The sequence below is a fragment of the Pseudophryne corroboree genome, chromosome 3 (genome assembly GCF_028390025.1).
Source record: "Pseudophryne corroboree isolate aPseCor3 chromosome 3, aPseCor3.hap2, whole genome shotgun sequence".
NCBI classification, from domain to species: Eukaryota; Metazoa; Chordata; class Amphibia; order Anura; family Myobatrachidae; genus Pseudophryne; species Pseudophryne corroboree.
This window is the reverse complement of record NC_086446.1, coordinates 435,552,675-435,574,605: the sequence shown is the minus strand read 5'-3', so window position 1 is coordinate 435,574,605 and position 21,931 is coordinate 435,552,675. Positions and strand designations below refer to the sequence as shown.

The 21,931-nt window shown below is 47.8% G+C and overlaps 1 protein-coding gene across 3 annotated transcripts in view; it reads left to right on the top strand.

The window, feature by feature from the left end:
- ST6GALNAC1 (ST6 N-acetylgalactosaminide alpha-2,6-sialyltransferase 1) overlaps window positions 1-17,626 on the top strand; it is a 315,054-nt gene extending 297,428 nt beyond the window's left edge. For all 3 annotated transcript variants that reach the window (XM_063960425.1, XM_063960426.1, XM_063960424.1), the window contains one exon: window positions 17,194-17,626. In XM_063960425.1, coding sequence (XP_063816495.1) covers window positions 17,194-17,364 — 171 coding nt within the window. In that variant the 3' untranslated portion in view covers window positions 17,365-17,626. The remainder of the gene's footprint in view (window positions 1-17,193) is intronic.
- The last annotated feature ends 4,305 nt before the right edge of the window (window positions 17,627-21,931 follow it).

The window sequence follows — 21,931 nt, the reverse complement described above, 5'->3', positions numbered from 1 at the left end:
CCCAGCGCCCTGCACCCTCAGTGACTGCCGTGTGAAGTGTGCTGAGAGGAAAATGGCGCACAGCTGCAGTGCTGTGCGCTACCTTTAGAAGACTGAGGAGTCTTCTGCCGCCGATTCTGGACCTCTTCTTACTTCAGCATCTGCAAGGGGGCCGGCGGCAAGGCTCCGGTGACCATCCAGGCTGTACCTGTGATCGTCCCTCTGGAGCTGATGTCCAGTAGCCAAGAAGCCAATCCATCCTGCACGCAGGTGAGTTCACTTCTTCTCCCCTAAGTCCCTCGTTGCAGTGATCCTGTTGCCAGCAGGACTCACTGTAAAATAAAAAACCTAAGCTAAACTTTTCTAAGCAGCTCTTTAGGAGAGCCACCTAGATTGCACCCTTCTCGGCCGGGCACAAAAATCTAACTGGCTTGGAGGAGGGTCATAGGGGGAGGAGCCAGTGCACACCACCTGATCGGAAAGCTTTACTTTTGTGCCCTGTCTCCTGCGGAGCCGCTATTCCCCATGGTCCTTTCAGGAACCCCAGCTTCCACTAGGACGATAGAGAAAATGGTTTGCGGTTACTTCTTTCCTGGCTTTTATCAGCGTAGGAATGACTTCCTCCGGAATGCCTTTTTCCTTTAGGATCCGGAATTCAACCGCCATGCCGTCAAACGCAGCCGCGGTAAGTCTTGGAACAGACAGGGCCCCTGCTGTAGCAGATCCTGTCTGAGCGGTAGAGGCCATGGGTCCTCTGATATCATTTCTTGAAGTTCTGGGTACCAAGCTCTTCTTGGCCCATCCGGAACCACGAGTATCGTTCTTACTCCTCGTTTTCTTATTATTCTCAGTACCTTTGGTATGAGAGGCAGAGGAGGGAATACATAAACCGACTGGTACACCCACCGTGTCACTAGAGCGTCCACAGCTAATGCCTGAGGGTCCCTTGACCTGGCGCAATATCTAGTTTTTTGTTTAGGCGGGACGCCATCATGTCCACCTGTGGCCTTTCCCAACGGTTTACCAACAGTTGGAAGACTTCTGGATGAAGTCCCCACTCTCCCGGGTGTAGGTCGTGTCTGCTGAGGAAGTCTGCTTCCCAGTTGTCCACTCCCGAAATGAACACTGCTGACAGTGCTAAGACGTGATTCTCCGCCCATCGGAGAATCCTTGTGGCTTCTGCCATCGCTATCCTGCTTCTTGTGCCGCCCTGTCGGTTTACAAGGGCGACTGCCGTGATGTTGTCTGATTGGATCAGTACCGGCTGGTTTTGAAGCAGAGGCCTTGCCAGACTTAGGGCATTGTAAATGGCCCTCAGTTCCAGAATATTTATGTGTAGGGATGACTCCTGACTTGACCAAAGTCCTTGGAAATTTCTTCCCTGTGTGACTGCCCCCCAGCCTCGAAGGCTGGCATCCGTGGTTACCAGGACCCAGTCCTGTATGCTGAATCTGCGGCCCTCTTGAAGATGAGCACTCTGCAGACACCACAGTAGAGATACCCTGGTCCTTGGAGACAGGGTTATCAGCCGATGCATCTGAAGATGCGATCCCGACCACTTGTCCAAGAGGTCCCACTGAAAGGTTCTTGCATGGAACCTGCCGAATGGAATTTTGCTTCGTAAGAAGCTACCATTTTTCCCAGGACTCGTGTGCAGTGATGCACCGATACCTGTTTTGGTTTCAGGAGGTCTCTGACTAGAGATGACAGCTCCTTGGCTTTCTCCTGCGGGAGAAACACTTTTTTCTGTTCTGTGTCCAGAACCATCCCCAGGAACAGTAGGCGTGTGGTAGGAACCAGCTGTGACTTTGGAATGTATAGAATCCATCCATGCTGTTGTAGCACTTCCCGAGATAGTGCTACTCCGACCAACAACTGCTCCTTGGACCTTGCCTTTATAAGGAGATCGTCCAAGTACGGGATAATTAAAACTCCCTTTTTTCGAAGGAGTATCATCATTTCTGCCATTACCTTGGTAAAGACCCTCGGTGCCGTGGACAGTCCAAACGGCAGTGTTTGGAATTGGTAATGGCAATCCTGTACCCCAAATCTGAGGTACTCCTGGTGAGGATGGTAAATGGGGACATGTAGGTAAGCATCCTAGATGTCCAGTTATACCATGTAATCCCCCTCCTCCAGGCTTGCTATAACCGCCCTGAGCGATTCCATCTTGAACTTGAATTTTTTATGTATGTGTTCAAGGATTTCAAATTTAAAATGGGTCTCACCGAACCGTCCGGTTTCGGAACCACAAACAGTGTGGAATAGTAACCCCGTCCTTGTTGAAGTAGGGGCACCTTGACTATCACCTGCTGGGAATACAGCTTGTGAATTGCCTCTAGCACAGCCTCCCTGCCTGAGGGAGTTGTCGGCAAGGCAGATTTGAGGAAACGGCGGGGGGGAGACGCCTCGAATTCCAGCTTGTACCCCTGAGATACTACTTGAAGGATCCAGGGATCCACCTGTGAGCGATCCCACTGATCGCTGAAATTTTTGAGGCGGCCCCCCACCGTACCTGGCTACGCCTGTGGAGCCCCCGCGTCATGCGGTGGACTCAGAGGAAGCGGGACAAGAATTTTGATTCTGGGAACTGGCTGACTGGTGCAGCTTTTTCCCTCTTCCCTTGTCTCTGTGCAGAAAGGAAGCGCCTTTGACCCGCTTGCTTTTCTGAAGCCGAAAGGACTGTACCTGATAATACAGTGCTTTCTTAGGCTGTGAGGAAACCTGAGGTAAAAATATTTCTTCCCATTCCTCACCCTTATAAGGCTCTATGTGCCTTTTAAAGTCAGCATCACCTGTCCAGTGTCGGGTCTCTAATACCCTCCTGACAGAATGGACATTGCATTAATTCTGGATGCCAGCCGGCAAAATATCCCTCTGTGCATCCCTCATATATAAGACGACGTCTTATGTTCGCAAAATAGTATCCCTGTTTGACAGGGTTACAGACCACGCTGCAGCAGCACTATCTGCAGGTCTCAGTCTAGTACCTGAGTGTGTAAATACAGACTTCAGGATAGCCTCCTGCTTTTTATCAGCAGGTACCTTCAAAGTGGCCGTATCCTAAGACGGCAGTGCCACCTTTTTTGACAAACGTGTGAGCGCCTTATCCACCCTAGGGGATATCTCCCAGCGTAACTTATCCTCTGGCGGGAAAGGGTACGCCATCAGTAACTTTTTAGAAATTACCAGTTTCTTATCGGGGGAACCCACGCTTTTTCACACTTCATTCACTCATTTGATGGGGGAACAAAACACTGCCTGCTTTTTCTCCCCAAACATAAAACCCTTTTTAGTGGTACTTGGGTTAATGTCAGAAATGTGTAACACATTTTTTATTGCCGGGATCATGTAACGGATGTTCCTAGTGGATTGTGTATATGTCTCAACCTCGTCGACACTGGAGTCAGACTCCGTGTCGACATCTGTGTCTGCCATCTGAGGGAGCGGGCGTTTTTGAGCCCCTGATGGCCTTTGAGACGCCTGGGCAGGCGCTGGCTGAGAAGCCGGCTGTCCCATAGCTGTTACGTCATCCAGCCTTTTATGTAAGGAGTTGACACTGTCGGTTTATACCTTCCACCTATCCATCCACTCTGGTGTCGGCCCCACAGGGGGCGACATCACATTTATCGGCATCTGCTCTGCCATCACATAAGCCTCCTCATCAAACGTGTCGATACAGCCGTACCGACACACCGCACACACACAGGGAATGCTCTGACTGAGGACAGGACCCCACACAGCCCTTTGGGGAGACAGAGAGAGAGTATGCCAGCACACACCAGAGCGCTATATAATTTAGGGATTAATACTATATTGAGTGAATTTTTCCCAATAGCTGCTTGTATAAACAATATTGCGCCTAAATTTAGTGCCCCCCCTCTCTTTTTAACCCTTTGAGCCTGCAAACTACAGGGGAGAGCCTGGGGAGCTGTCTTCCAGCTATACTGTGAAGAGAAAATGGCGCCAGTGTGCTGAGAGAGATAGCTCCGCCCCTTTTTCGCGGACTTTTCTCCCGCTTTTTTATGGATTCTGGCAGGGGTATTTATCACATATATAGCCTCTGGGGCTATATATTGTGATATATTTGCCAGCCAAGGTGTTTTTATTGCTGCTCAGGGCGCCCCCCCCCCAGCGCCCTGCACCCTCAGTGACCGGAGTGTGAAGTGTGCATGAGGAGCAATGGCGCACAGCTGCATTGCTGTGCGCTACCTTGGTGAAGACTGATGTCTTCTGCCGCCGATTTTCCGGACCTCTTCTTGCTTCTGGCTCTGTAAGGGGGACGGCGGCGCGGCTCCGGGAACGAACACCAAGGCCAGTTCCATGCGGTCGATCCCTCTGGAGCTAATGGTGTCCAGTAGCCTAAGAAGCCCAAGCTAGCTGCAAGCAGGTAGGTTCGCTTCTTCTCCCCTTAGTCCCTCGATGCAGTGAGCCTGTTGCCAGCAGGTCTCACTGTAAAATAAAAAACCTAAAATAAACTTTCTTTCTAGGAGCTCAGGAGAGCCCCTAGTGTGCATCCAGCTCGGCCGGGCACATAAATCTAACTGAGGCTTGGAGGAGGGTCATAGTGGGAGGAGCCAGTGCACACCAGGTAGTCTAAAAGCTTTCTTTTAGTTGTGCCCAGTCTCCTGCGGAGCCGCTATTCCCCATGGTCCTTACGGAGTTCCCAGCATCCACTAGGACGTCAGAGAAAAATAATTATGACATCTAATGAAAACAGTTAGACGAGAGCTATTCATTCAACCCAAAGGGTGTATAGTTTGGGCTTCCAATTTGAGCAAGGCTTTAACTCTATCTCCACCTCTCCAGGAGTTCGGGAGGTATACATGCTGTATGTATGTATATATATATATATATATATATATACACACACACACACACACACACACACACACACACACACACACACACACACACACACAAAAAAGGATTCCCAGGGGAGCTATCTGATAATGTAGTTGATTGGCTGTTTCCAATCGCCAAGTTATGACCACAATTTGTAAAAAGACAGATTATTCATATGTTTGACAATGAAGCACAGTTTGTACAATTGCTGTGTATTCTGCTTAAGAACAACACATCAATATTAAAAACATAAAACTCTTAACATGAGTAGTGTAATTGATATGGTATTAATCAATAGATGTTTGATGATCTCACAACCGTGAGTAACCCAATGCGTTTCGTCTAGAGAGGCCAATCCCGGGATCGGGATCGGCGGGATCCCGGGATTTGGGCCCAAAAATGCCGGGATTTGAATTTGGATTCACAGGATTACACTGCGCATGTGCGGGAGGGAGTGTGTGTAAGTAATACTACTTACACTTAGGCGGGCGGCAGCCATAGACGAACGCTGAACGCGGCAGCACTTCAAATGTGGCGCCGGCCGCCAGCCAATCAGAGCAGGTGGACCGGCAGCCAATCAGGGAAGCTGCCGCGGCAGCCAATCAGGAGCGACTGCTGCGGCCGCTTCCCTGATTGGCTGCTGGTCCGCCAGCTCTGGTTGGCTGGCGGCCGGCGCTTCATTTGAAATGCCGCCGCGTTCAGTGTGTCCATGGCTGGGCCCACCTAATAGTAAGTGGTACTTACACCCACCCTCCCTCCCGCGCCGCTACCAACCCTCCCCGCTACCTACTGTACACCCTCCCGCCCAGCTACCTACACCCTCCCGCCCAGCTACCTACAACCTCCGCACCGCTACCTACACCCTCCCGCCCAGCTACCTACAACCTCCGCACCACTACCTACACCCTCCCGCCCAGCTACCTACACCCTCCGCACCGCTACCTACACCCTCACACCCAGCTACCTACACCCTCCACACCGCTACCTACACCCTCCCGCCCAGCTACCTACAACCTCCGCACCACTACCTACACCCTCCCGCCCAGCTACCTACAACCTCCGCACCGCTACCTACAACCTCCGCACCACTACCTACACCCTCCCGCCCAGCTACCTACACCCTCTGCACCGCTACCTACACCCTCCCGCCCAGCTACCTACACCCTCCTGCACTGCTACCTACACCCTCCCTCCCTTCCCCGCTGCTACCTACACCCTCCCGCACCGCTACATACCCTCCAGCGCTGCTCCCTACACCCTTCTTCACTGATCCCTACTGCAATCCCGGGATCCCGGGAATCCCGGGATTGATCATTTTTCAAACCCGAATCCCGGGATTGAAAAAACGGCCCGGGATTGGCCTCCCTAGTTTCGTCCAATGGACTTCATCAGGGGTCTTAAACATCAAAGAAATTAGGTTGAGCTTTTCTGCATGGACAATGGCTCCCCTGAACAGCAATCAGAGGAGGAGCCATTGTCCATGCAGAAAAGCTCAACCTAATTGCTGTCTAAAGTAGACTCCACATCAGTATTTTTTATCATTGCTGTTTATACTGATCTTGTAAATAATGATACAATCATCGCCATACCATTGTATACCATATAAGGTTATTCAAATTTCTTTGACATTTAAGACCCTGATGAAGTCCATTGGACGAAACGCGTTGGATTACTCACGGTTGTGAGATCATCAAACATCCATTGATTCACTTTGGGGATGTCATTGGATTAAGAAATACCTTATCAATTACACTACTCATGTTTAGAGTTTTATGTTTTTAATATTGATGTATTGTTCTTAAGCAGAATACACAGCAATTGTACAAACTGTGGTTCATTGTCAAACATATGAATAAACGGTCTTTTTACAAATTGTGGTCATAACTTGACGATTGTAAACAGCCAATTAACTACATTATCAGATAGCTCCCCTGGAAATCCTTTTGTGCACATTTTCGTTCTTGTACTCCATCTAACATGGGGTGCCTCCCAGGGTAGAGCTTGTTATAGCGCAGAATTAGGTCTATATATATATATATATATATATATATATATATATATATATATATATATATATATATATATATATATACTTTAAATCATACAAATTCAGCACTTACCTAATATTAACACTTCAAATTGCAATTCATCTGAATCCATGGAAATGTTAATTCCAAAATATTGCAATAGTTTGTTAAGCTGACCAGCCCCTTTACGACCATTTCCATTTGGTTAGTCCCTACACTGACTTTCAAAAATCTGAGCATTGCTCTCAGGCATCTTTTGGATTTTAAATACACAGTATATTTCTATCATGGGTTTAGGCTCTGTATCACTCTTTTCTTGCACCCCTATTGTCCAATTAAATGTTAAGAAATTCCCCTGGTGTTTAACTGATATGCTTGGGTGTGGTTCATGTCTCTTTAAAAGAGTGGGACAGGGCCTAAACCCATGATAGAAGAACAGTGAAATATGTTGAGATAATTGAACAATTATTTTCATAACACTCCCAATTAAGGTGGCTGCTGTGTAAATTCTCATAGTGACTTATATTTTAAAAAGTCAGATAAAAATGTCCAATTGTGGTGGAACTCTAAGGGGCCCTACTCACTGGCCGACCCGCCGCCGAGCTGCCCGACGGCGGATACGGCCGACGAGCGACCCGGCGGCGGGGGGGCAGTGACGGGGGAAGTGAAGTTTCTTCACTCCCCCCGTCACGCGGCTCCATAGAACTGCAGGCAAATATGGACGAGATCGTCCATATTGGCCTGCATGCACAGCCGACGGGGGACCAGCGATGAACGAGCGTGGGACCGCGCATCGTTCATCGCTGGAGCCTCCACACTGAAAGATATGAACGAGTTCTCGTTCATTTATGAACGAGATCGTTCATATCTTTCAAAAAATCGGCCAGTGTGTAGGGCCTATATGCCTTCACTGTAAAACAATCCTTAATAATAAAGTATATGTGCATATCAGAACAAAGACCAATCAGATCTCGTAGCAGTATCTTTCCTCTCCAGGCTCTGTCTATCATTGAAGGTATCCCAACATTCAGCAAGCAGCATGGATCTAAGGCAAGGAGGGGAAAATATATAATTGTGTCATGTGGTGTAAATATAAAGTGTCTAGTTCTCTCGTGCAAAAGACAAGTGCTTGTTATTTTGTGTCCAAAACTCAGTGACCTCACCCAATATGAAAAAGGTACTCCCCTGCATGAGCCAAAATACCACAAGTAACGGGAAAAAGTATATATAAATATATAAATACCCTTGCTGGGAGCAATCGCCCTAGAGCCCCCACACATTTATTATTATTATTATTATTATTATTTATTAACAGTTTCTTATATAGCAGCAAATTCTGTTGCGCTTTACAACTGGGCACAGAAGACAAAATTGGGTAAAGACAAACAGTCATAGGAAGTAGGAGGGCCCTGCTCACAAGCTTACAATCTATGGGGAAATAGGCATTGATACACAAGGATAGGTGCTATCTATTGCATAGTTGTCCACCAGATTGCAAAGGTTCATGGTGGGCTGCATGATATCACATCACAGCAGTGATGAACCAGGGTCAGGAGGAAGGGAGAGTGAAGAATTAAATATGTGGGGGATGTGTGTACAGTGGGGATATAATTGGATAGGAAAGCTATGAAGGTAATGTGAGCGGTTCTGGAATTTGATAAGCGTGTCTGAATAGTTGAGTTTTCAGGGAACGCTTGAAGGTTTGAAGACTAGAGGAGAGTCTTAATGTACATGGTAGGGCATTCCACAGAGTGGGTGCAGCCCGAAAAAAGTCCTGTAATCGTGCATGGGAGCAAGTAATGCGGTGTGGATGAGAGACGTAGATCTTGTAAAGAGCGAAGGGGCTGGGTTGGGAGATATTTTGAGATAAGTGAAGAGATGTATGTTGGTGTAGTATGGTTAATACTTAACATTGCTACATCACCAGCATGTGGGCACTATGCCATACAAGGACTTGGATTTCTTTGTGACATAATATGAAATGGAGACACTAAATGTGTTTAACACATTTGTGGTGCTGGGAGTATTTACACATTACACTTCTTAATAACATCGCTAGTATATTATATTGACCAGGGCCGCCATTCACGGCAGACTGCCGGGACTGGTGTTGCAGGGCCCGACCAGAACCAGGGGCCTGCACCTGGTTCACAGCAGCAGCATATTCTCAGGTCCGGAAGGGGCGGTAACCGAGGGGCCTCCACATTGCAGCAAACATTGCCCTGACTGCCGGCTCCCTGCACCAACAAAGTTCGTGACAGCTGATTTTTTTGTTTTTTTGAGATGGAGTCAGCTTTGTCTCCATCTCTACAGTGGCTATAGTAGCCCTGCCCTCTCACAAATATAATGTCGCAAATCGTGAGTGTATGGAGAAGGGGGTGGAGCCTAGTTCTGTGAAGTGCCTGCCCCAGAGACCTTCTGCTATAATAGGTAGCCCCCCTCTCTCTCCCCCACACTTTCTTCCTTCCTTTCTCCTAAGTCTCTCTATCTCTCCCTTCTTCCCTCCCTCGCACCCTCCCTCTCCCTCAGTCTCTCTCCCACTCCCTTCCTCAGTCTCTCTCTCACCCTCAGGCTCTCTCTCCCACCCTCTCTCTCTCTCTTTTTCCCCTTCCTACCCTCAGTCTCTCTCTCCCTTCCTCCCTCCGTATCTCTTTCTTGCCCTCAGTATCTCTCTCCCCCCCCCCTTAGTCTCTCTCTCACACCCGCAGTCTCTTGCTCTTACCCTCAGTCTCTCTCTCTCTCTCTCTCTCTCTCCATCTCAGTCTGTCTGTCACCCTCATTCAGTCTAACCCCCCGTCTCTCTCTCCCCCCCCCTCCCTCAGTCTTTCTTTTTCTCCCCTCAGTCTCTCTCTGACTCATCCTCAGTCTCTTTCTCTTTCTATCTCCCTGACACTAGAGATGAGCGGGTTCGGTTCCTCTGAATCCGAACCCGCCCGAACTTCAGGTTTTTTACACGGGTCCGAGCGGGCTCGGATCTTCCCGCCTTGCTCGGCTAACCCGAACGTCATCATCACGCTGTCGGATTCTCGCGAGGCTCGGATTCTATCGCGATACTCGGATTCTATATAAGGAGCCGCGCGTCGCCGCCATTTTCACACGTGCATTGAGAGTCATAGGGAGAGGACGTGGCTGGCGTCCTCTCCGTTTAGAGAAGAGAGAGACACAGTATTTTGGGGAGCATTATTAGGAGGAGTACTACTATACTGTATACTACTATACTACTTGCTGCTGAAGTGATATTTTATACTAGATTAGATAATAGATAGTGTGACTGTAAGTGTATTATCTGACTTGTGGGGGAGACACTGACAGTGGGGAGCAGTTAGAGTCTGAGAGCAGGACTCAGGAGTACATATAACGTACAGTGCACACTTTTGCTGCCAGAGTCAGTGCCACACTGCCATTGTTGTGACCACACTGACCACCAGTATAATAATATATTTTGTGATTGTCTGCTTAGGCCTCGGAGTACTAGTTGCAAGTTGCAACGTGACCTGAAGTGACCACCAGTTTAATAATCAATCACCACCAGTTTAATATATATATATATATATATATATAATTGTATATAATATATATATAATATTGTATACCACCTACCCGTGGTTTTTTTTTTTTTCATTCTTCTTTATACATACTACTATAGTAGCTTACTGTAGCAGTCTGCGGTGCTGTGCTGACCTGACAGTGTCCAGCAGGTCCGTCATCAGTCATTATATAATAAATATATATAGTACCTGTCCGGCTGCAGTACTAGTGATATTATATTGATTTCATCTCATTATCAATAATTTATCATCTAGTCTAGACTCTATATTAGCAGCAGACACAGTACGTTAGTCCACGGCTGTAGCTACCTCTGTGTCGGCACTCGGCAGTCCATCCATAATTGTATACCACCTACCCGTGGTTTTTTTTTTTCTTTCTTCTTTGTACATACTACTATAGAGTATAGTAGCTTACTGTAGCAGTCTGCGGTGCTGCTGAGCTGACAGTGTCCAGCAGGTCCGTCATCAGTCATCATTACCTAATAAATATATTATCTACCTGTCCGGCTGCAGTACTAGTGATATTATATATACATACATATATATATATATATATTGATTTCATCTCATTATCAATCATCCAGTCTATATTAGCAGCAGACACAGTACGTTAGTCCACGGCTGTAGCTACCTCTGTGTCGGCACTCGGCAGTCCATCCATAATTGTATACCACCTACCCGTGGTTTTTTTTTTTCTTTCTTCTTTGTACATACTACTATAGTATAGTAGCTAACTGTAGCAGTCTGCGGTGCTGCTGAGCTGACAGTGTCCAGCAGGTCCGTCATCAGTCATCATTACCTAATAAATATATTATCTACCTGTCCGGCTGCAGTACTAGTGATATTATATATACATACATATATATATATTGATTTCATCTCATTATCAATCATCCAGTCTATATTAGCAGCAGACACAGTACGTTAGTCCACGGCTGTAGCTACCTCTGTGTCGGCACTCGGCAGTCCATCCATAATTGTATACCACCTACCCGTGGTTTTTTTCTTTTCTTTCTTCTTTGTACATACTACTATAGTATAGTAGCTTACTGTAGCAGTCTGCGGTGCTGCTGAGCTGACAGTGTCCAGCAGGTCCGTCATCAGTCATCATTACCTAATAAATATATTATCTACCTGTCCGGCTGCAGTACTAGTGATATTATATATACATGCATATATATATATTGATTTCATCTCATTATCATCCAGTCTATATTAGCAGCAGACACAGTACGGTAGTCCACGGCTGTAGCTACCTCTGTGTCGGCACTCGGCAGTCCATCCATAAGTATACTAGTATCCATCCATCTCCATTGTTTACCTGAGGTGCCTTTTAGTTGTGCCTATTAAAATATGGAGAACAAAAATGTTGAGGTTCCAAAATTAGGGAAAGATCAAGATCCACTTCCACCTCGTGCTGAAGCTGCTGCCACTAGTCATGGCCGAGACGATGAAATGCCAGCAACGTCGTCTGCCAAGGCCGATGCCCAATGTCATAGTACAGAGCATGTCAAATCCAAAACACCAAATATCAGTAAAAAAAGGACTCCAAAACCTAAAATAAAATTGTCGGAGGAGAAGCGTAAACTTGCCAATATGCCATTTACCACACGGAGTGGCAAGGAACGGCTGAGGCCCTGGCCTATGTTCATGGCTAGTGGTTCAGCTTCACATGAGGATGGAAGCACTCAGCCTCTCGCTAGAAAACTGAAAAGACTCAAGCTGGCAAAAGCACCGCAAAGAACTGTGCGTTCTTCGAAATCCCAAATCCACAAGGAGAGTCCAATTGTGTCGGTTGCGATGCCTGACCTTCCCAACACTGGACATGAAGAGCATGCGCCTTCCACCATTTGCACGCCCCCTGCAAGTGCTGGAAGGAGCACCCGCAGTCCAGTTCCTGATAGTCAGATTGAAGATGTCAGTGTTGAAGTACACCAGGATGAGGAGGATATGGGTGTTGCTGGCGCTGGGGAGGAAATTGACCAGGAGGATTCTGATGGTGAGGTGGTTTGTTTAAGTCAGGCACCCGGGGAGACACCTGTTGTCCGTGGGAGGAATATGGCCGTTGACATGCCTGGTGAAAATACCAAAAAAATCAGCTCTTCAGTGTGGAGGTATTTCAACAGAAAAGCGGACAACAGGTGTCAAGCCGTGTGTTGCCTTTGTCAAGCTGTAATAAGTAGGGGTAAGGACGTTAACCACCTCGGAACATCCTCCCTTATACGTCACCTGCAGCGCATTCATAATAAGTCAGTGACAAGTTCAAAAACTTTGGGCGACAGCGGAAGCAGTCCACTGACCAGTAAATCCCTTCCTCTTGTAACCAAGCTCACGCAAACCACCCCACCAACTCCCTCAGTGTCAATTTCCTCCTTCCCCAGGAATGCCAATAGTCCTGCAGGCCATGTCACTGGCAATTCTGACGAGTCCTCTCCTGCCTGGGATTCCTCCGATGCATCCTTGCGTGTAACGCCTACTACTGCTGGCGCTGCTGTTGTTGCTGCTGGGAGTCGATGGTCATCCCAGAGGGGAAGTCGTAAGCCCACTTGTACTACTTCCAGTAAGCAATTGACTGTCCAACAGTCCTTTGCGAGGAAGATGAAATATCACAGCAGTCATCCTGCTGCAAAGCGGATAACTGAGGCCTTGACAACTATGTTGGTGTTAGACGTGCGTCCGGTATCCGCCGTTAGTTCACAGGGAACTAGACAATTTATTGAGGCAGTGTGCCCCCGTTACCAAATACCATCTAGGTTCCACTTCTCTAGGCAGGCGATACCGAGAATGTACACGGACGTCAGAAAAAGACTCACCAGTGTCCTAAAAAATGCAGTTGTACCCAATGTCCACTTAACCACGGACATGTGGACAAGTGGAGCAGGGCAGGGTCAGGACTATATGACTGTGACAGCCCACTGGGTAGATGTATGGACTCCCGCCGCAAGAACAGCAGCGGCGGCACCAGTAGCAGCATCTCGCAAACGCCAACTCTTTCCTAGGCAGGCTACGCTTTGTATCACCGCTTTCCAGAATACGCACACAGCTGAAAACCTCTTACGGCAACTGAGGAAGATCATCGCGGAATGGCTTACCCCAATTGGACTCTCCTGTGGATTTGTGGCATCGGACAACGCCAGCAATATTGTGTGTGCATTAAATATGGGCAAATTCCAGCACGTCCCATGTTTTGCACATACCTTGAATTTGGTGGTGCAGAATTTTTTAAAAAACGACAGGGGCGTGCAAGAGATGCTGTCGGTGGCCAGAATAATTGCGGGACACTTTCGGCGTACAGGCACCACGTACAGAAGACTGGAGCACCACCAAAAACTACTGAACCTGCCCTGCCATCATCTGAAGCAAGAAGTGGTAACGAGGTGGAATTCAACCCTCTATATGCTTCAGAGGTTGGAGGAGCAGCAAAAGGCCATTCAAGCCTATACAATTGAGCACGATATAGGAGGTGGAATGCACCTGTCTCAAGCGCAGTGGAGAATGATTTCAACGTTGTGCAAGGTTCTGATGCCCTTTGAACTTGCCACACGTGAAGTCAGTTCAGACACTGCCAGCCTGAGTCAGGTCATTCCCCTCATCAGGCTTTTGCAGAAGAAGCTGGAGACATTGAAGGAGGAGCTAACACGGAGCGATTCCGCTAGGCATGTGGGACTTGTGGATGGAGCCCTTAATTCGCTTAACAAGGATTCACGGGTGGTCAATCTGTTGAAATCAGAGCACTACATTTTGGCCACCGTGCTCGATCCTAGATTTAAAGCCTACCTTGGATCTCTCTTTCCGGCAGACACAAGTCTGCTGGGGTTGAAAGACCTGCTGGTGACAAAATTGTCAAGTCAAGCGGAACGCGACCTGTCAACATCTCCTCCTTCACATTCTCCCGCAACTGGGGGTGCGAGGAAAAGGCTCAGAATTCCGAGCCCACCCGCTGGCGGTGATGCAGGGCAGTCTGGAGCGACTGCTGATGCTGACATCTGGTCCGGACTGAAGGACCTGACAACGATTACGGACATGTCGTCTACTGTCACTGCATATGATTCTCTCACCATTGAAAGAATGGTGGAGGATTATATGAGTGACCGCATCCAAGTAGGCACGTCACACAGTCCGTACTTATACTGGCAGGAAAAAGAGGCAATTTGGAGGCCCTTGCACAAACTGGCTTTATTCTACCTAAGTTGCCCTCCCACAAGTGTGTACTCCGAAAGAGTGTTTAGTGCCGCCGCTCACCTTGTCAGCAATCGGCGTACGAGGTTACATCCAGAAAATGTGGAGAAGATGATGTTCATTAAAATGAATTATAATCAATTCCTCCGTGGAGACATTGACCAGCAGCAATTGCCTCCACAAAGTACACAGGGAGCTGAGATGGTGGATTCCAGTGGGGACGAATTGATAATCTGTGAGGAGGGGGATGTACACGGTGATATATCGGAGGATGATGATGAGGTGGACATCTTGCCTCTGTAGAGCCAGTTTGTGCAAGGAGAGATTAATTGCTTCTTTTTTGGTGGGGGTCCAAACCAACCCGTCATTTCAGTCACAGTCGTGTGGCAGACCCTGTCACTGAAATGATGGGTTGGTTAAAGTGTGCATGTCCTGTTTATACAACATAAGGGTGGGTGGGAGGGCCCAAGGACAATTCCATCTTGCACCTCTTTTTTCTTTAATTTTTCTTTGCGTCTTGTGCTGTTTGTGGAATGTTTTTTGGAAGGGCCATCCTGCGTGACACTGCAGTGCCACTCCTAGATGGGCCCGGTGTTTGTGTCGGCCACTAGGGTCGCTTATCTTACTCACACAGCTACCTCATTGCGCCTCTTTTTTTCTTTGCGTCATGTGCTGTTTGGGGAGGTTTTTTTGGAAGGGCCATCCTGCGTGACACTGCAGTGCCACTCCTAGATGGGCACGGTGTTTGTGTCGGCCACTAGGGTCGCTTATCTTACTCACACAGCTACCTCATTGCGCCTCTTTTTTTCTTTGCGTCATGTGCTGTTTGGGGAGGGTTTTTTGGAAGGGCCATCCTGCGTGACACTGCAGTGCCACTCCTAGATGGGCACGGTGTTTGTGTCGGCCACTAGGGTCGCTTATCTTACTCACACAGCTACCTCATTGCGCCTCTTTTTTTCTTTGCGTCATGTGCTGTTTGGGGAGGGATTTTTGGAAGGGCCATCCTGCGTGACACTGCAGTGCCATTCCTAGATGGGCACGGTGTTTGTGTCGGCCACTAGGGTCGCTTATCTTACTCACACAGCTACCTCATTGCGCCTCTTTTTTTCTTTGCGTCATGTGCTGTTTGGGGAGTGTTTTTTGGAAGGGCCATCCTGCGTGACACTGCAGTGCCACTCCTAGATGGGCACAGTGTTTGTGTCGGCCACTAGGGTCGCTTATCTTACTCACACAGCTACCTCATTGCGCCTCTTTTTTTCTTTGCGTCATGTGCTGTTTGGGGAGGGTTTTTTGGAAGGGCCATCCTACGTGACACTGCAGTGCCACTCCTAGATGGGCACGGTGTTTGTGTCGGCCACTAGGGTCGCTTATCTTACTCACACAGCTACCTCATTGCGCCTCTTTTTTTCTTTGCGTCATGTGCTGTTTGGGGAGTGTTTTTTGGAAGGGCCATCCTGCGTGACACTGCAGTGCCACTCCTAGATGGGCCCGGTGTTTGTGTCGGCCACTAGGGTCGCTTATCTTACTCACACAGCTACCTCATTGCGCCTCTTTTTTTCTTTGCGTCATGTGCTGTTTGGGGAGGGTTTTTTGGAAGGGCCATCCTGCGTGACACTGCAGTGCCACTCCTAGATGGGCCCGGTGTTTGTGTCGGCCACTAGGGTCGCTTATCTTACTCACACAGCTACCTCATTGCGCCTCTTTTTTTCTTTGCGTCATGTGCTGTTTGGGGAGTGTTTTTTGGAAGGGCCATCCTGCGTGACACTGCAGTGCCACTCCTAGATGGGCACGGTGTTTGTGTCGGCCACTAGGGTCGCTTAGCTTAGTCATCCAGCGACCTAGGTGCAAATTTTAGGACTAAAAATAATATTGTGAGGTGTGAGGTATTCAGAATAGACTGAAAATGAGTGGAAATTATGGTTTTTGAGGTTAATAATACTTTGGGATCAAAATGACCCCCAAATTCTATGATTTAAGCTGTTTTTTAGTGTTTTTTAAAAAAAAACACCCGAATCCAAAACACACCCGAATCCGACAAAAAAAATTCTGTGAGGTTTTGCCAAAACGCGGTCGAACCCAAAACACGGCCGCGGAACCGAACCCAAAACCAAAACACAAAACCCGAAAATTTTCAAGTGCACATCTCTACCTGACACCCTCAGTCTCTCTCTACTTTTCTCTCTCCTTGACAAACTACTGGCTGGGACTAGAGTGGGGGGTTTGTCGGACTGGATTGTGGCCGGGTGCTGTCTATTTTGTCAGTCCCGGACCCGCAATTTCTGATGGCAGCCCTGATATTGATCATTTTATTGATTGGAGCCCTCACAAATTAGTTGCCCTGGTGCCCCCACAATCCTTAATCCAGCCCTGTTGGATCCGCTGTCCCAGCAAGAGGGTTTAGATAAACTATTGTCCAAAATCATTTGTTATCACTGCAATACGTTGCAAAAAGAAATCATACTTTTTAGCATCCCAGTGCCAGGAATGAAAAATAGACACTTTGAAGTAGTTAGAAAAGTATACAAAAAAACTGTGACACAATAGTGCAATCATACTGCACAACATCCTGCAATATATAAATATGCCTCTTTAACATCTCTTTACTTATTTTGAAGGTTAGCGCCTATGGTTTTATGACTCAAGATTTCCGAAACTATTCTGATCATTATTATGACAAGCAGAAGACTGAAGTTACTCTCTACATAAACCATGATTTTCTTTTGGAGAAAGAGGTGTGGGCACACCTGCATAACGAAAATATCATCAAACTGTACCAGCGGACATAGGGGACACATATTTATCACCATTTCACTTGGATAGAACTGATGATCAAGAGAAGCAATTAGAGGCACTGAATACTGCGTTATGTGGAGAATATAAACTATAACCTAAACATCGGGAACAACAGACACTTATATTAAGAGTTATATGAAAAATGTCACTGTTAGAAAATCTCTTCAGAAAAAAAAAAGATTATTTTCTTTTTTTCATACAGTATAATCATTTTTAAATGGAAAGATTTTAAAATAAATCTATATTTTTAATCAATTGTGACTGTATGTTGTTTCAGTGGTCACTCTGGCAGTTCAAGAGTTAATACAGTCTAACCTGTTTAGGGTTCTGCACTTCACCTCCTCTCCCGTTACTTCATAGGCGAACCATGGGGTCTAAGAGTTGCTAGGTGATCCCATGAAAAACTGTATTCTCTCTGGATTGAAAGGAATCTCTCCTTCTGGAAGCCCTGCTGAGGCTGTGGATTAACTGGCTGCTTTTCACACTCTTGCTGTTTATTGGATTTCTGTCCCTTTCTTTCATTGTTCCTCTTCTGTTTTGATTTTTCTGCTTTAAATCTTTGTGAATTCTTCATCTACTCTCTGTGCTCAGTTGTGGTATTCTATAAAAGTAGAGCAATCTCAGAATATTTGAAAATATGTCCGTGATGGAACGGAATGTATATAAATCCTTACAATTTGGTCTATACTTTCATCATATAATAGATGTTTTGTGGCATGCTGATGTAGTTGGTTAAAAAAAAAAGTGTAGAATAGCTCCATTGCATTAAATGCTTTTCAATAGACTTAAATAAATGGTCAGATTAACTTTATACTACTACATGGTCTTGATCTAGCTTAAAATAAAAATAATATGTAAACATTATTGCTACATATTTAAATGTAAAAGACCCATACGCTAGGGGCTTCTTCATCATTTGAACTTTCTACAAATGTAAATTTAGGTGCACTCTACAAGATCTTTTCTTACATGAGAGCGCTCTGTTACAAGCCAGTTATGTCCCTTAGTTGCAAGTGAGGAAGAAGCAGCTGAATTGCATACATCTGGACATACTTGCCTACTCTCTGGGAATGGGCGGGAGGCTCTCAAAAATTGGTATGCATCTGGTCAGGGGTTAAAGTGAGTCGGAACAGGGCGGAACTGCGTTCCGTCAGTTCCACTTGGAGACGGAACGCAGTTCCGCCTCCTCCGGCTCACCTAACCCGATGTGTGCCGGCGCAGCAGGGAGATGCCGGGCGCCCGCTGTGACTGTGTTATCAGCGGCACCCGGCTCTCCCTGCACAGCTGGCGGCAGGAGCTCACTACTGAGCTCCTGCTTCCGGCTCCCGGCTCAGTGCGCGCTATGAAGAGAGACGTCATGATGTCTCTCTCATAGTGTTGGGGAGCGGAGTGAAGTGGTCGCCAGGAGGATCACAGCGGGAGCGGGGATTGGTAAGTATGGGGTTTTTATTAAAACGTGTGACTACTACTGGGGGCATAACTACAGGGGCTAACTACAAGGGGGCAAGCTACTGAGGGCATTACTACTTGGGGCAAACTACATGGGGCAAATCTACAGGGGCGCATTACTACTGAGGGCATAACTACAGGGGCACATTACTAGTGGGGGCATAACTACAGGGGCGCATTACTACTGGGGGTATAACTACAGGGGCATTACTACTGGGGGCATAACTACAGGGGCTAAACTACTGGGGGCATTACTACTTGGGGCAAGCTACTAGAGGCATTACTACTGTGGGCAAACTACATGGGACAAACCTACAGGGGCGCATTACTACTGAGGGCATAACTACAGGGGCACATTACTACTGGGGGCATAACTACTGGGGCGCATTACTACTGGGGGTATAACTAAAGGGGCATTACTACTGGGGGCTAAACTACTGGGGGCATTACTACTTGGCGCAAACTACATGGGGCTAAACTACAGGGGCACATTACGACTGGGGGCTAAACTACATGGGCTAAACGACTGGGGGCATTACTACAGGTGACATTACTACTGGGTGCAATACTACACAGGGGCATTACCATTAAGGGCATTACTATTAGGGGGCACTACTAATGAGGGCATTGTAAAGGGGGCACTTCATAAGGGGCATCACTCCTGGGGACATAAGGGGCACTACTACTGGGGGCATTGCATAAGGGGCACCACTATGGGCTCTACATAAGGGGCACTACCACTGTGGGCACTACCAGTACAGTGGACATTGCATAAGGAGCACTACTACTGTGGGCATTGTAAAAGGGGCGCTACTGCTGTGGGCATTGTGTATTACGGGGTGCTACTACTGTCTGCATTATTACTATTGTGTGACCACGCCCCTTTCTTGTTTAGACCACGCCCCCTTTTGGGGGCACGCGCCTACAGCGCGCACAATCAGGGCCGGTGCAAGGTTTCTCGGCACCCTAGGCAAAACTTCTGCCTACTGCCCCTTCCCCCTTCCCGCCCTTCAGGTGAAAGACATGCTGCTGCTCTCCCCCACCCCCAGTCTGTTGCATGGCTGCTCTCTTCTCCCCATTTCCCCAGTCTGTGTGGGTGCCTGCAGCTCTCACCCCCCCCCCCCCCCCACTCTGTTAAATGTCTGCTGTTCTATCTCCTCCACATCTGTGTGCGTGCTGCTGCTCATACCCCCCCCCCCAGACTGTGTGCATGTCTGCTGCCCCCCCTCCCCAGACTGCTGCTCTGCTGCTCTCCCCCTCTTTCCTTATAAAATGCAGAGAGAGCACTGTGCAGCCACCTTCCCTGCGGGATGCGATGCAGAGTTGGGACTGAGTAGTCTGCGAAAGAGCCTGCAATGAAGAGCAGCGCCACATGTCACCCCCAGCCAGGACTCCAGGAGCTGTCAAAGAAACTTCTTGTGCCAGGTGGAGGCGGAGCTGGAGGCTGCAATACGGGAGCTTGCCAGTTGCAACTACTGTAAGATACGAGTGCCGGGGGGATTGCGGCGACTGTGAGGTAGAACCATGCTACCTTTTTCAGGCAGCTGTAGCAGGCCGCCCCCTCAGGATCCGGCGCCCAAAGGCAGCTGCCTAAAGCTGCCTAGTGGATGCTCTGTCCCTGCGCACAATACCTTTATTGCATGGGCGCCAGGAGGGATGAGTTCCACCACCTCTCTACGACCACTTTAAGCACTGCATCTGGTACATAAATGCGTACTCACTGCTCTGTTTCCAGCACAGTGCTAAAACATGGAAAATATGGTCCGCAAATAATTTGGCTTTCATCTCTGCTGTTTTTCTATGACAAGGACAAGGGTATGAATATACTGTGCACTGTATAAAACATAAAGGGTATGGTCATAGGTTCTGGAACGGGGGCAAGGGGTGCGCCACTCCCTCCCCCCAAACATTTAATAGGCACTAGTTAATTTACTGGGTCACAGGGCGCAATGTGGCTGCCACCTGGGTTACCACAGGCAATGTTTCTGTCATCTCTGGACGGAGACAATCCCCTTTCCAGCTGTTCCACCTCCTCCCTCCAAACAGCAGTTCTCCACCCGCCTCCAGGCAATCTCCTCCCCTCTGCACCTAGCTCCAACCCCTACATTGTGGCTAGTTACTCTGGGATCAGCCCTTCGCCTCTCACTTCATATATACCTTCCTCCTCTCTCCTGTCTCAGCTTCCCTTTCCATCTCTCTCTCCACCTTGAACACAAACTCCCCCCCACTCCCTCTTTGCAGCATCCCCCGACACCCTACAGCTCAGATGAAAATGTACTGTCTGAGAGGGCCGACACAAATCTAATATCTACCAGTGGCAGCTGCAGAGGTGGGGCTGCAGCGCAGTCCAAAATTAAAATAGGGGAGACACACCAACTGCCACCCCAAACGCATCCAAACATTACCTGCCTGAACTCACATGGCAGTTGGTGTGGCTCCCCATTTGAATTTTGCGCTGTGCTGCAGACCCACCTCTGCAACTGCCACTGTTAATTATCTATCCTCCATGCACAGCCTCAGTTAGGGTGGGAGCTGTGAGTGGATCCTGTCTCTTCATCTTCTACAGGAAGGTAAGTTGCTTACATGTTACAGTTATATGTTAGGTGCATATTTATTATACACATTTTGTGTGTGTTTAGGGAAAGTAAAGGAGACATACAGCCATATACTCATAGGAGCCAGCTATTTTTAATGATTGGATGTGCTCGGAATTCCCTTCCCCATATGACAGAAAAATGCCTACTAAGATAAGGCTAGAGTTACACAGCACAAATATATTGGGTATGCTGAGGAACTCACAGGGAGCGATTCAATTGTTGAAATGAGCGGCCATAATTGCACTTCTCCAGTCACTTTAGATGGGGCAGTCTGCAATTGTATTGGCGCCTATTGCTTTATCACGCTGAATGCACCCAGAAGTTCTGGGTTTAGCTGCGCAAAATGGCTAAACCAGACTAAAGTACTGTGCACAACACAAAAAGTGCCAAGACACTTTTTGCACATTTCTGCTCACCACCACCTCATCAGGAGGCAGCGAGCAGAAATTATGTTAGCATGGCCATCAGCAGAAACAACTGAATAGCTGCCGGTGAGCGCGCTCAGGTACACGGG